This window comes from Pogonomyrmex barbatus, unplaced genomic scaffold, assembly GCF_055798465.1.
Source record: "Pogonomyrmex barbatus isolate J1 unplaced genomic scaffold, ASM5579846v1 scaffold11, whole genome shotgun sequence".
In the NCBI taxonomy this organism is placed as follows: domain Eukaryota; kingdom Metazoa; phylum Arthropoda; class Insecta; order Hymenoptera; family Formicidae; genus Pogonomyrmex; species Pogonomyrmex barbatus.
In genome coordinates this window covers 2926974-2940265 of record NW_028297107.1, presented here as the reverse complement: position 1 = coordinate 2940265, position 13292 = coordinate 2926974, and the positions used below count along the sequence as shown (strand labels likewise).

The 13292-nt window shown below is 39.8% G+C and overlaps 1 protein-coding gene across 5 annotated transcripts in view; it reads left to right on the top strand.

The window, feature by feature from the left end:
- The window catches only part of wge (BAH domain and coiled-coil containing protein winged eye), a 48411-nt gene extending 43574 nt beyond the window's left edge, over positions 1 to 4837 (top strand). For all 5 annotated transcript variants that reach the window (XM_089071076.1, XM_089071074.1, XM_089071077.1 and 2 more), the window contains 4 exons: positions 431 to 659; positions 758 to 1199; positions 1529 to 2561; positions 3126 to 4837. In XM_089071076.1, coding sequence (XP_088927202.1) covers positions 431 to 659; positions 758 to 1199; positions 1529 to 2561; positions 3126 to 3347 — 1926 coding nt within the window. In that variant the 3' untranslated portion in view covers positions 3348 to 4837. The remainder of the gene's footprint in view (positions 1 to 430; positions 660 to 757; positions 1200 to 1528; positions 2562 to 3125) is intronic.
- The last annotated feature ends 8455 nt before the right edge of the window (positions 4838 to 13292 follow it).

Sequence of the window (13292 nt, the reverse complement as noted above, 5' to 3'; positions counted from 1 at the left end):
TTTAATAAATACAAGCCTAATCGTTCGTAATTCTACAATGTTCTGGCCAAGTATGAAATTATTTCAATCGATTTTGGTATGCAAAATTTATTTAAATAATTAGAAGGCAATGAGTTTACACACATGCGAATAAACGTTAGAATTTTTTAAAAAAGTGTAAGAAAAAACAATTTTGCTGAAATATCCAAACATTTGGCCAGATATAGGTTTGAAAATAATTTTATGGAACCATTTTATAATTTTATATAAAACTATTTGCTTTCACGTCTTGGCTTTTTAACCAATACATGTTCTTACTCACAACTTTCTTAATAAAAGACTGATAAATTGAATCCAATAGAAAATAATAAAAAAATTAATATTTCTTCTTATAAAACAAAATACGAAAAGTATATATAATAAAATAATCTAACAGTATTTTGTCCTACAGATTGTTGAAGTGTGTCCCACTTCAACGAAAGAGCTACCACCTGGTACGAGACTGTGCGCGTATTGGAGCCAACAATATAGATGCTTATACCCGGGAACTTCCGTGAAGCCGATGGTACCTGATCCGCAGCACGATGAGAAATTCGTCACCGTAGAATTCGACGACGGGGACAGCGGTTTAATTGTCTTGGACGACATCAGACTCTTACAGCCTAATTATCCTGTTGTGGGTACGTGTCTATGCGTACCGATATTTGAAAATTTAAAGCTTAGCTCCTATCATATGATAAAAAATCAAATTTACTTTTATTTATATTTTTATCTACAGTATACGATCCGAATCCTCTATTGTCGTTGGGTAAACGACGACGACAGACATCAACTTCGGAAGACAAGCATTCGACAAGCAATCGCACCGTTTCACCGAACAGTCAAACCATTCTATCAACTTCACGAAGTGTAGTAGCTAGCAACAACAGCTTTGCCACGTGTTCCTACATGTCCAATGTAGAATCGACAAATGTCAACGAATGTGTCGATGCGGAGACCGAAACGAATGTCGAAACGAGCAGTACGAGTGGTACGGAATATCGCAAAAAGAAACACATGAAGAAAATAAAAAAGAATAGAAAGCTACTCGAGGCACAAGAAGGCAAGAAAAAGCACAGAAAACACAGGTCTTGTAAGGAGCACCGAAAACATAAACATAGAAAACATCGGAAGCACAAACATAGACATCATGGCAGCATTGGTGATGCGAATAGTATAAGGTATGTATATATATATATATATATATATATTGGCACAATCAATACGCTTATATTTTACATAGCAAACTGTAGAAGAACTGTAAAAAAGTTTTATTTGTTACGTGCAATGCATGAAATTGAAATTTAAGTTCATGTAATTATTACAATTCATAAAATTTATCTTAAATATGAAATTAAAAATTAATCTCATTTTCGCTCGAGCAACATTATTGGTTGGCAAAACGTTGGCCAGACGTAGCCAATATTGTTGGCTGACAGTTTGCTAATTAATATGTGCTATTTGAAAAGCTTTTTAACGTTTTTAATAGAAACGTTGAAATGTTTTTTAGCAACCGGGAAAACAACTGGGAGCAGAAAAACGAGGGAGAAGCAATTACAAATTTGCCGAATGCAAGCTTTTCCACTACCGAGGAGACGAGACTGTCCGAGGAAGATGATGAAACTGAAGAATCGATAGTGCCTGCTCAGAAAGATAACGCGGCGCAAATAGAACTTGAAGAACTGTCAGAATCAGTCAGCCAGAAAGACGATGAAGTTCGAACGATATCTGAAGAACCGTCGGAACCGTCTGTTCAGCAGATTCAAGTAGAGCCTGAAGAAGAAGAGCCCATCCAGCAGACTCAGATAGAACCCGAAGAATTGTCAGAACCCGAACAAGTTGATGAGGCTCAGATAGAACCTGAAGATTTCTCAGAAGATATCCAAGCGAACGATGAAGAACCTGAAGAACCTGAAGAACCGCCAGAAGAACCGTCGGTCGAGAAGAAGCTGAAGAAGACGTCAACGAATCGCGCATCGACGACTCGCGCTTCAGCAAGTCAAGTTTCTGTCAATCGCAGCTCGATCAGCCGTACCTCGACGAGCCAAGCGGTTCCTGCTTCAGCAATTCGCGGTTCCACGAGTCGCGTCTCGGCGAATCGCGTCTCGGCAAGTCGCGCAACGACGAACCGCGCCGTGACGAGAAACGCTTCGACGACACAACAAGCTTCGACGAGTACCGGCACCGCGAGTCGCGGCTCTAAGAACCGCGCCTCCAACTCGACGACCGTAGCCAACCCGTCGAATCCCATCGAGACTCCCAGTCCAATAGCCCGTATGCTGCCTAATAAACGCCACTGGAAATGGGCGAGCAACAGTCGCGTCTCTGGCGGCAATCAATATTACACGGCTATACGACGCGGCAGGGAGAAGATAAATATAGGCGACAGCGTATTATTTTATTCCTATCGCAAACCTCACGAAAAGCCTTACATCGGCAAAATCGTGTCACTGTGGCTGAATCAGAAATCAGAAATGAGGGTCAGGTCCCAATGGTTTTACCGTCCAGAGGAGCTGCAACCGCCCTGCACTTTAAACCCTCCGGTAATTTTTTTTCATGTAATAATGTAAGGAACAAAAGCTAAACTCGAATTTTCAAAAGCATTATTATAAAATCATTTTCTATAGCCATAATGTTAAAGTTATGTCAATTAATGTTAAAGATAAAAAAATTATACAAATTTATTTTTACATTTTATATGATTTTCTTGTAAGTATTTCGCTGTTTACAAGAAAAATATATAATATGTATTTATATAATATAATATAAAATATATATTTATATAATTTTGTGACTTATATAACGATATACGGCTACAGTGTGAGTAAATGTCAATTTCTATCAGTATCTATTTATTTTAATCTCAATTTAATTTACTCTTTATCCTTCTCTAATTCATAGAATTAAAAAACAGATAAAAAGTAAATTAATCTATATTGATAGAAGTAAACATAAGTTGAAAGTGGAAACTTTTCTAAAAATTTAATTTTACAATTAACTACAGTAAAATTTTACAATTAATTACAATAAAATTTTATAATTTTATAATTAGCTCGATATTGAGAATTAAGTGATAGCAAAAAAAAATAATAATTTCTTATTTGCAGGGCGGTCTGTTCGAATCGAAGCATAGCGATTCAAACGACGTGCAAACGATTTCTCACAAGGTAATGGTGCTACCACTTGAAGATTACAATAAAATATTGCAAGCATCGCACAGACATCAAAAAGGCTACGAGGATAACGATCCTTACTATTACTATGCCGGCTTCTATACGCATCCAACGGTAACTTATGCACCCGGAGTTACGGCTGTTCTAAATGAATGAGAACAGCTTAAGCTGACGATTAAGTTAGCCGGAATTACTTAATCGCGGTCAGCTGACAACTCTGCGAAAGTTTCGATGCGATAACCGTTTGAAATGAACGGCTCTCTTTTTTTTTTTTTTTTTCTTTATAAGAAGAGGAAGACAAACTTGAAAGCTTATACGCTGATAGAAACGTAGGCGATACGTTACACGCAAGAGAAAAATCATTTCTCCACGACTCCATTTTATTGCGAAAGAGCGCTGCTCATTAAATCTACAAGGCACAAGCATTACTTCATTCGCGAGATACTTAACGAAACTGATAGTTTCTCAGAGTAGAACGCTTTATCACCTGACAGTGTTAAATTTCATTCAACATTCATTTATTCAGAACGGAATTTTCCTCATTGATTAATAACAGCATTGTTTTATCTCTCTACTTTTCTTTAGATTTATTACGCAGCGGGAAAATGTCTTTTCATCGTAATATGTGATATACGCGAATATTTCATCGATCCGCTTGTGATCGATGAAATAAAAAAAAAAAAAATAATAAAAAAATAAAAAGAAGTATATATTATTAAACGCACGCGACGAGCCTAAAGGTATTGTAGATTGGTAAACTTCGTAGCCTACACTTTTTAACCTTCATAACCGGCAATACTTGTGCCTTGTTCAAAAATTCCTCCCATCGAAATGCGATCCGACTGCCGTTCGGTTTCTGTGAATTTCCGAATTGTAATTACGCTTACACTATGCTAGCAGGGAGGACAGTGTGTGTGTGTGTGTGTGTGTGTGTGTGTGTGTGTGTGTGTGAGAGAGAGAGAGAGAGAGAGAGAGAGAGAGAGAGAGAGAGAGAGAGAGAGTGTGTGTGTGTGTGTGTGTGTGTGTGTATGAGAGAGAGAGAAAAAGAGCGAGAGACATGGCTCGATGCAATAATCACACTAAGTGGCATTAAACGCGGAAAAGAACGAGATAAAAAGTTATTCACTGTACATATTGTAAATACGAACTTAAGAACGTATGTCTAATAATTTGGCGTGCACACGCGTTGATATAAATCACGTTACAAAAGTAGTAGGTTCAAGTTTATACAGCTTAAGTCTTAAGTCGTAAGTTAATGACCCGAGTAACAATAACGTTTCAATATTTAAGTAACAAAAAGGAAAAAAAAAAAAGTGGGAATACATACTATTTTCATGCTCGGGGAGTGAAATTTTTTTTAACCGATCGCCGAGGCAACGTGAATAAAGTACAGCTTCGCTAAAAGACGACGAAAATGATATTCGAGTCATTCTTTATGAACAACAGCTTTCAGAGAATTTCACACGATTTGTCGTGTGATGGATCAATGGACGAGCACGAGGTATCGTGTTTTCACTACGCTAATCGATACGTCCTCTCTAACGCGTTTATGTAATAAGCATTTGCATATTTCGCGATGCAGTCAGATGCTTTTGACTTGAAATATCGCGGATGTAACGAGCAATAAAGAATTAATTCCATCAAAAGCTCGCTGGAAAATCAATTATTTAAATAACAGAGACTGTTCGCTGAATTTGAGAAGCTGTATCCGGAAGGTATTTCTGTGTATTTCTATAGCCGCCACAACGACAGAAGTAAGAGCGTTTAACGTTCCCCTGAGGAACCGGATGAAATTTTCTTAATAAAGCTTGACGAGACGTTAAAATATTAAGGTGTAAATTTACGATGCGCATCAGGTAGCGTAACGAAAGGGCTTCTGTCGAGACGATAGCAAAGAGATGAATATTCGCTATTTATCTAAGGTGATAGGAGTTAGGATGATTCGACGATATCGATTCGTATTGGAGCTTACATAAATTTAAATCGGATAACTCGGATCTAAATGGTCGAGAATGTACTTATAAGGAGAGCTCGTGATACGCGTCTCGCTGATTCATTTCGCTTTTTGCGGGCACGGAGCGGAATGAATTATGAACAAGTGAAGAATCGTGCTGTTGAATTTTAGAAAGAGACCGCGAGGTTGACATAATTAAATAATCCTCGAGCATAAATGTTGTATAACTGAATTCAGAGCCGCGTACCACGTGCTCCTCTTGTCAAACTAAAAATATCACCCTCTCCTCGTACTATATTTCGCCCCATCTTTCAATATGTCAATTACTTGACAGTGTTTGGTTTTTTTTTTCCCTCTCTCTCTGACGCTACAAGAAATCTCGATGCATACGCACGAACGTAGTGATGTGAAACAAGGTGCTCCACATAAATATAATGATAATGAAATATAATGACTTTCTTCAATTCGCAATATAGACATTCACGCCCATTTTTGTCAATGTAGATTAATTTTTTTTTTAAATTTCGGTTTAACTCATTTTTGTTTTTTTTTTTTTTTATAAAGATTTAAAAAAAGAAAAAAATAATTTAATCGAGATAAAAATTAATCCACATCGATAGAAATGGACGTCAGCCGGAGAAATTCGGCAAACGTTATTTTTTCTTCTTTTTTTCTTTATAATTTTAACAACAACAAAATGCGTAAATTAATTAATTCCTAGAGAGCGAACTTTTTATGATGTCCACTTTTATACTCGCACGCAATGCGTCGCGTTCGGCAAGCGAATGCGACAAGCACCGTTTGCACCTTCAATGATTAGAGGTAATTAACGTCTTAATCTTCCTAAATGCTGAATTTTTTTATACACCAGCGACTGTTAAGAGAGTTGAATCGCGGTCAAATGTTTGCGCGATAGGCTTGCTCCGTTGCGAGAAGGATTCGAAGAATCGAGAAACGTTCGCTAAAAACTGATAATGCGAATTGATAATGCTCGCTGAAACAAAGATGCATAAAATTTGACATTTGATCCTCATCTGCAATTGTCAACTTCTACCCAAGTCGCCCTCCGAGCGTTTGCCAGTTACTTTTGAGATTATTCGTACGAGAATATACAATCGAGTTAGCAAAGTACAATTCCCTAACAATAATAATAATAGAATCGTACGCGTTGCAAGATTGACGCTTCGATCGTAGTTTCCCACCTTCTCTCATCGTCGGGACTCTGAATTTCGGTGAGGTCTCGGGATGTGAACGAAATTAAAGACCCTTTTATAGATGCTAGAACTTTTAGAACACTTTAAGGGAAGACTTATAGACGCGTTATAGATATGACAAACGACCCTTCAGGCAGTCGATCGATTTTTGTGAAAAATGAAAAAGAGTCTGTGTACTGAAGAATCATAAATTTCCTCGTGAACACAGCGTGGACATTTTGATTGCGTGATATCCGCGAGAGATTTAAAAAAAAAAAAAAAAAAAACCGAGAGTTAATTGACGATTATTCGATCGACTGCCGGAAGAGATTTTCCAGTTTTTTTGTTTTTTTTTTTTTTTTTTAAATTTAACGACCGCATCGAAATTCGAGGGCGATCCGGCGATGTCGTGTCGCATTTTTTCGAATGTGTGAGGCCTGTACAATACCGAGGATATTTCCGAAAATTGCTATAGCGTGTACTGTAATATTATTAACACTAGAGTAGAGAAGTTCTTTCGAAAAAATTGAACTGGTAGGGAGTGTGAAGAGAGTACAAACTGAAGACACAATAAACTGCGCGCGCGAGTGGTGCGATAGTCGAGGGAAGTCGGGGGAAGGATTAAGAGGTACTTATATACACGCGGTAATAAAATGGTAAATTCGTTTTTTTTTGTGTAAATATACATATAGGGTGCTCCGTTGTGTACATACAGCGCGCCGAGACTACGCGGCGCGTGTCGCTTTTAAAGATATTTTTGACGGTTTTCGACTTGATCCATTGTATAGATCACACGATTCAATCATGTAGTAAAAAAAAAAAATATACATACGTGTGTATAATATATAGTATTTTTTCATGAGGGTCGCGACGGAACGACGACGAGTCGACCAGGCTTATTAAAAAAAAAAAAAAAAAAGAGGGGAGGGGAGGGGGGGGAGAAATCTTAATCCGCGATCAGCAAATTTCCAGTGGACGATTGCTGAATGTCTGTAGACAATGGCGGACGTAATCAGGCCTTATCGAGAACCTCTTGACGGAGCGTTAGCCCTAAGAACACCGAGAGATCGGCGAGACAGCTCGCTCGCACTCAGTTTTCTCCGTTTCTTGACTTTTGTCGCGAGAAAAATATTACAGAGTAAATATCGTCTTATTATTTTCTATCTAGAGATACACGTCTTTAAAATACATGCACGATACGTATGTTTTAGAAGTGTATAGTGGCGGATTTGCATACGGTCGATACCACGGCTACGTGTCGTACCGAGTAACTACCCTTCCGCCGTAACTATAGTCGTTGGATAAAAATAAAAAGGGTCCTGAAACAGCAGCTGTGCAAAGTGGCTGCTCTCCGGCGAGAGCAGTGTAACCGATAAGGAGCTCGGTGTTCTCGGAGGTCTAAGCGTGGATGATGGTGGTGAATTATACGGTACCTTCTCCGCGCAAAGAACGCGCGGACGACGAGTCGCAATCCCTTTACACGCTTGTAGTAATAACTATAGCGCCGGTATAATATTTTATTATCGTTAATCGTGACGACGTATAGCACCACGCGAAATACATACATAGGTATATACACATGTGTGTGTGTGTGTGTGTGTGTGTGTGTGTGTGTGTGTGTGTTTGTGTGCGTGCGTGTGCGTGTGCGTGTGCGTGTGCGCGCATGTATTTCGTATGGTGTTACGCACACCCGTTATATATTCTGGATATTATATATTTTTACTGTGTAATTATAATAAATTGCTATACAATTACTAATTCAATCACGAGCGCGTAATTCACCTATACAAATTAACAATTAACGGGTCAACATTCGATCCATTTGAAATTGCCATGAAAATGGAAATTCTGTCCATCAGCTGGTCTGGCTCTTCGACGTGCCGCATTTGGGCCACCGCTGCATCCGCGGGCGTTATAAGATTAACGTTCGCCATTCGTGGTTTTTGTAAATATGTACCTAGAAAGAGAGAGAACGAGCGAGCGAGAAAGAGAGAGAGAGAGAGAGAGAGAGAGAGAAATAGAGAGAAAGAGAAAAAAAAAGAGAGGGAATTTAGACGAAATGTCGATGTCTTTGATGTTCGATCATTCTTTCTATATGAGATGTGAGATTAATTCGTCAAGAAAATCCTCCGCGCCTCCGTGTATCTTTCAAGAGATGAGGAGCAAGTTAAGAGCATTTATTAATACTAATAAATCTCTAAATATCGATATTCCGCGTCCTTTTTATCTCGAGTTTTGCGTGGAATCAAACAGTGATGGGAATCCAAAACGTTTTCGAAAAATGTTGTCAACAACAAAAATATAATACGCAAATTGAAAATCTTGAGAATCTTAATTAGATTTCCTATTTAAAATATAGAAAAATGCAATTAAGTGCATATAAATAACAGTATAATCGTTAAAACATGTTTCAATTTCGTGATGATGTCCCCGAATGAGTCGTAAAATTTTGATTTGCAAATTACGATGTACAATCCATGCTTGTTTAATTTTCAATTTTTCAATGTTTTTTTTTTTTTTTTTTTTTTTTTAAACGCGAACATCTGAATTTTAATGATGCACAAATGTCCGAATATACATCCTTTCTTTTTTTTAATATTTTTTTTCGCGAAAATGCCTTCACTAAAGCTTTTCCTTCGGTAAATACGTGCAAAGGAATTTCGCTCCGCTTTATTCATACGACTCAATTATCGCTCGAATTTCCCGGCCAAGGTTGCAAGAACAGAGAGCGCATCCGTTCCGAGCAGGTCTGATTTATCTGGCACGTAGCAGGCCAAAGTTTGCGCACACACGTCCCGCATCCGTAAACGAACTTCCAGATTAAAGTCTTTTCGTTCATGTTCTACCAATCAATAGATAGTAGGCGGTAAGTATTCCGACAATTCTCCTCGATTTCATATCCTCCCGATAAATACGCGATTAATTGAATTCCCATCACTGGCTAGTCGTCCAGCAGCGGCAGCGGCAGCAGCAGCAGCACCTTGTACAAACACGAATTTTACGATAGAAAAGGAAAGGCGAATGAATTTTTTTAATAACACGCCACGCGTAAAACAAAGCGAGTCGATTCGGAGGTGGTTTTATTTCTAGCGCGCGCGCACAAGAGGAGGACAAAAATGCGATATTTTAGATTTGTAGAAAAAAAAAATCGAGATTGATTATATTTTAGTAACGCGTTTGATATCCGACGAAAAATATTTCGAATGACACGTGCAAAAATTTCGGAGGAGATGCGAGAGAGAGAGAGAGAGAGAGAGAGAGAGAAGAGACAGATGTGAGGAAAAGACGTCGCTTCTCCTTCTATCTTGTACTTTCAGAAACGTGCCTGTATGTGGGCGGTTTAATAGTCGCTAAGACGAAAGGTGTCGAGATAAGAATTTAGGACGCGAGATCTACTTTCTATTTGTATGCTTCTAGAGACGAGAGGCACGTAGCCACCCGTGTACCGATTGTCTTTAATGTTAATGACAGATTAATTCGTTCGCAGCTGATTAGTTCACTCGCTATCCCGAAGTTATGATTGATATCGCGAGCTAATACGACGCACATGAGATACAAATACACACAAACACACACACACACACACACACACACACACACACACACACACACAAAACATATACACACAGATCTGTACATACACCTGTACGATTAATTAAGTATGAGGTTTTAGAGAAATTAAGTCAAATCTGACCGGCGAGAACTTGGTTACGAGTGCGTAATGTCACGCGCAGACACACTCTCTTCTTTATTTTTGTCATGTCGATACTTGGCCGATAATAAAAATGCATACTAGACGAGTGAAGGAATCGTGTCTGTCACCCCTGCCTTTTACCCCTCACGATATTTATTCGTACCGCTTTAACAGCGGTCTGACTTCAATTTCCTTCATTTTCCTGCGTTTTAAAATGAAATCGATGAAATCTGATCGAGCTTAATGGGTAACATAAAAGTTTTATTAATAATAAAAGAATAATAAAGACTTTATTAAGTATATTGTAAGTGGTCTGTAATGGCAGTTTATCTTATCTTTTATCGCTGATAAAAATCTTATATATCGATGCTAAAACTCCGGCTTCTCCGTTGCTTTATTTCTACTCAGACATTTTCCGAATTATTCACAGACAGAATAGCTTTATTGGCAAATTTAAAAGTTCAGCCAGATGCAGATCTGAAAATAATTTTGTTGTACCGACATCATAATTATTATGTACGTTCGAATTGGCTGTCAGACTAAAAATTTTTGCAATATTATTATGATTAATTTGAGGGTCCTAATAATAATTTTGATGATGCAACAGATTTATTTTCAGATCCGCATTCAGCCAAATTTTTTTTTAGATTTGCCCGAAGAACCGTTCTCTCCGCGTTCGACCATTATTTGTGAACGTAAAATTTATTTATTATAACGTGAAATCGGTGCTATTGAAAATTAATTAATTGCTCGACAGATAAACAAGACGGACGGTAGTTAGCGAAAGAGTTATTGGAATAAGTAGCGGAAGAGAAATTACAACCCTCCTTTCTCTATTGCGTGATAAAGAAAAAGAACGACCCATAACGAGAGCCATTTTCAAGCAGTGCTTCCAATATGTCCAGGATGGAAACGACCATAGCGCTCTAATCGAGCTTGTCCTACTTTCTCTCACCTTCTTTTGATACCTTTTGTACTGTAAATGTTACTGCCGTAATAAAAAGTTACGTACGATGTCGCGGAAACAGACGCGTTAAAAGACAATCGTATCTTCGCGCGAGATCATCCCGGCTGGGATCCCGTTAATTGATCAATTAAGAAAACAATTAATAATAAATGGGCGAGAATAGACCGGCAACAATTTCATTACTCGGAAATAAATGTTACGTGAGAAATCGTGTGCTCTGGAAATTAACTTAATTATAATTAATATTTTAATTATAATTATGCATTTCTAATCATTCTCTTGCTATAGTTTGAATTATAAAGCGCAAAATGAAATTAAAATAAATCGTCGAAATTGGAGTTCGCGGAGACGATTGGAAGGTATAATTATCGCTGTGTGAAATCGCGTATTACTCTAATTTTCTGTGAAGAGAGACGACGAATTTGTCAACCCTCGAGGACGAGGAAAATCAACGTGAAGACAAAGATTGGCCTAATTAGAAGTTCATGAATTCAAACGGCCAATAACTACGCGGCGTTCGTTAACTGTACGGTTTATCCCAGTTTTCGGTTGCGAATGCGAGTAAAATAAACTGGTCGCGTTGCAACTAGCCGCGATGCGTTCATCCTTGAACTATTCGCGCGGCTCGCTTTTTGCGCGACTTCCGATGAGTGGCAATTAAAAATTCCGAGAAGCGCGCATTTCCGCTCCGTACTTTTGTTTCGCGTATTATTATCGTCGCGATTAATTAAAGCCGATCAAACGCGCAACACGAAACAACCGCGCGAGAATTTACGATAATTATTCCCCGCTGAACGAGAGATCAGCGATTCATCAAACGCCGAACGGTCAAGATTATCGACGAATATCGTGCGCGCGTGCGAATTTTCGTTCCGCGTGGTCGCGGAGACGCGGGATTACATGGCGATCAAATTAAAAGTACTTCTCGGGCTCTTTCAGTCTTCAGTAGTGGAGAGTTCAATTTCACGCGAAAACACGAATACGTTATGCGCGACTCTCGCGCGCATCCCCGCCGCCAATGAAGCGATCCCGCCGCGCGTGTGACCCCCTTTCTCATCAGCCGACCCCTCCCCGCCGGCGACTGATACAGAAAGCTATTGCAACAAATTGGATTTTAATTTAACTCGGTTACAAACATGTTCGCGCGCACACGTGGCGCGGATTGGATCGCCGCCAGATAATCGAGAGCTTAAATGGAGTTCGAATGGAAAACCGATTGTTCTTTGCGGACCACACACACACACACACACACACACATACGCACGTACGCACACACGCGCGCGCGCGCGCGCATACACACACACACACACACACACACACACACACACACACGCACGCGCACACGGGCAGGGGATGCCTCGCTTTGACCGCCGCCGTCAGCCGTTCCGTACTTACGTTAAAAAGCGCATTGACAAATTATCCTTCGGCTCGAGTGAGCGAAATATGTAACGCGCGACCGTATCATCGCATCATCGTTTAATTTAATAAGCGTACATCCGCGCGCGGAGGCACACGCGCGATACATCGATTAATCGCAAGACTTGGCGCCGTTATAAAAAGTCAATTTATCCTCTCGCGCGTCGGCGGCCAATTCAATCGGCGGGCCCTTAATATTTCACGTGCCGATCGCGATAAACGCTCGCTAATCATATCACATCGGCGAACGGTGGCGAACTGAATTTTTCCATCCCGCTGGACTTTTCCATCCAGACGCGCGAGCGCGCGCGCGGATGGGAAACCGCGCTTATCACTCAGAGCAAGAATGATGTGTCCACTATATTTAGTCGGCTACTAAACCGGATGACGCTTCTTGTTGCGGCGCATATTGTGCTGCAAGCGTGACAGATGACACGGATGGAGCGTCGACAATCGATTAATTTGCCCGCTGGACCACCACCGCGGCTACATCCACTTACATCCGACATTCGTTCGCATCGCGGCGGGACGCGGCGTGTATCGGCTAATCAGCGCCGATTTGTTCGCCGATCGGAAACGGCCAGCATCCGCGAGGCGGGATCGCATCGCGTTGTTTACAACCGGAGCGTGATTAAATAGATAGCGCATGATAAATATTTCGTTCGCATCCCCATCGGCGTGTACGGCCATCCACACCGCATATCCGGCGAGGATGTTAAACTAATGCTCTTAAAAAACATGCCATTAAATTGTCCTTTCGACATATAAAAAATGCGCTCCGCTCGAGTGACGGTGGCCAAATAGTCGCGAAACGGATCGCGAGGGTGAGTTAATTAGTAGTTTTTGAATATTGTGTAGACCGCGATGTTTGGAAATA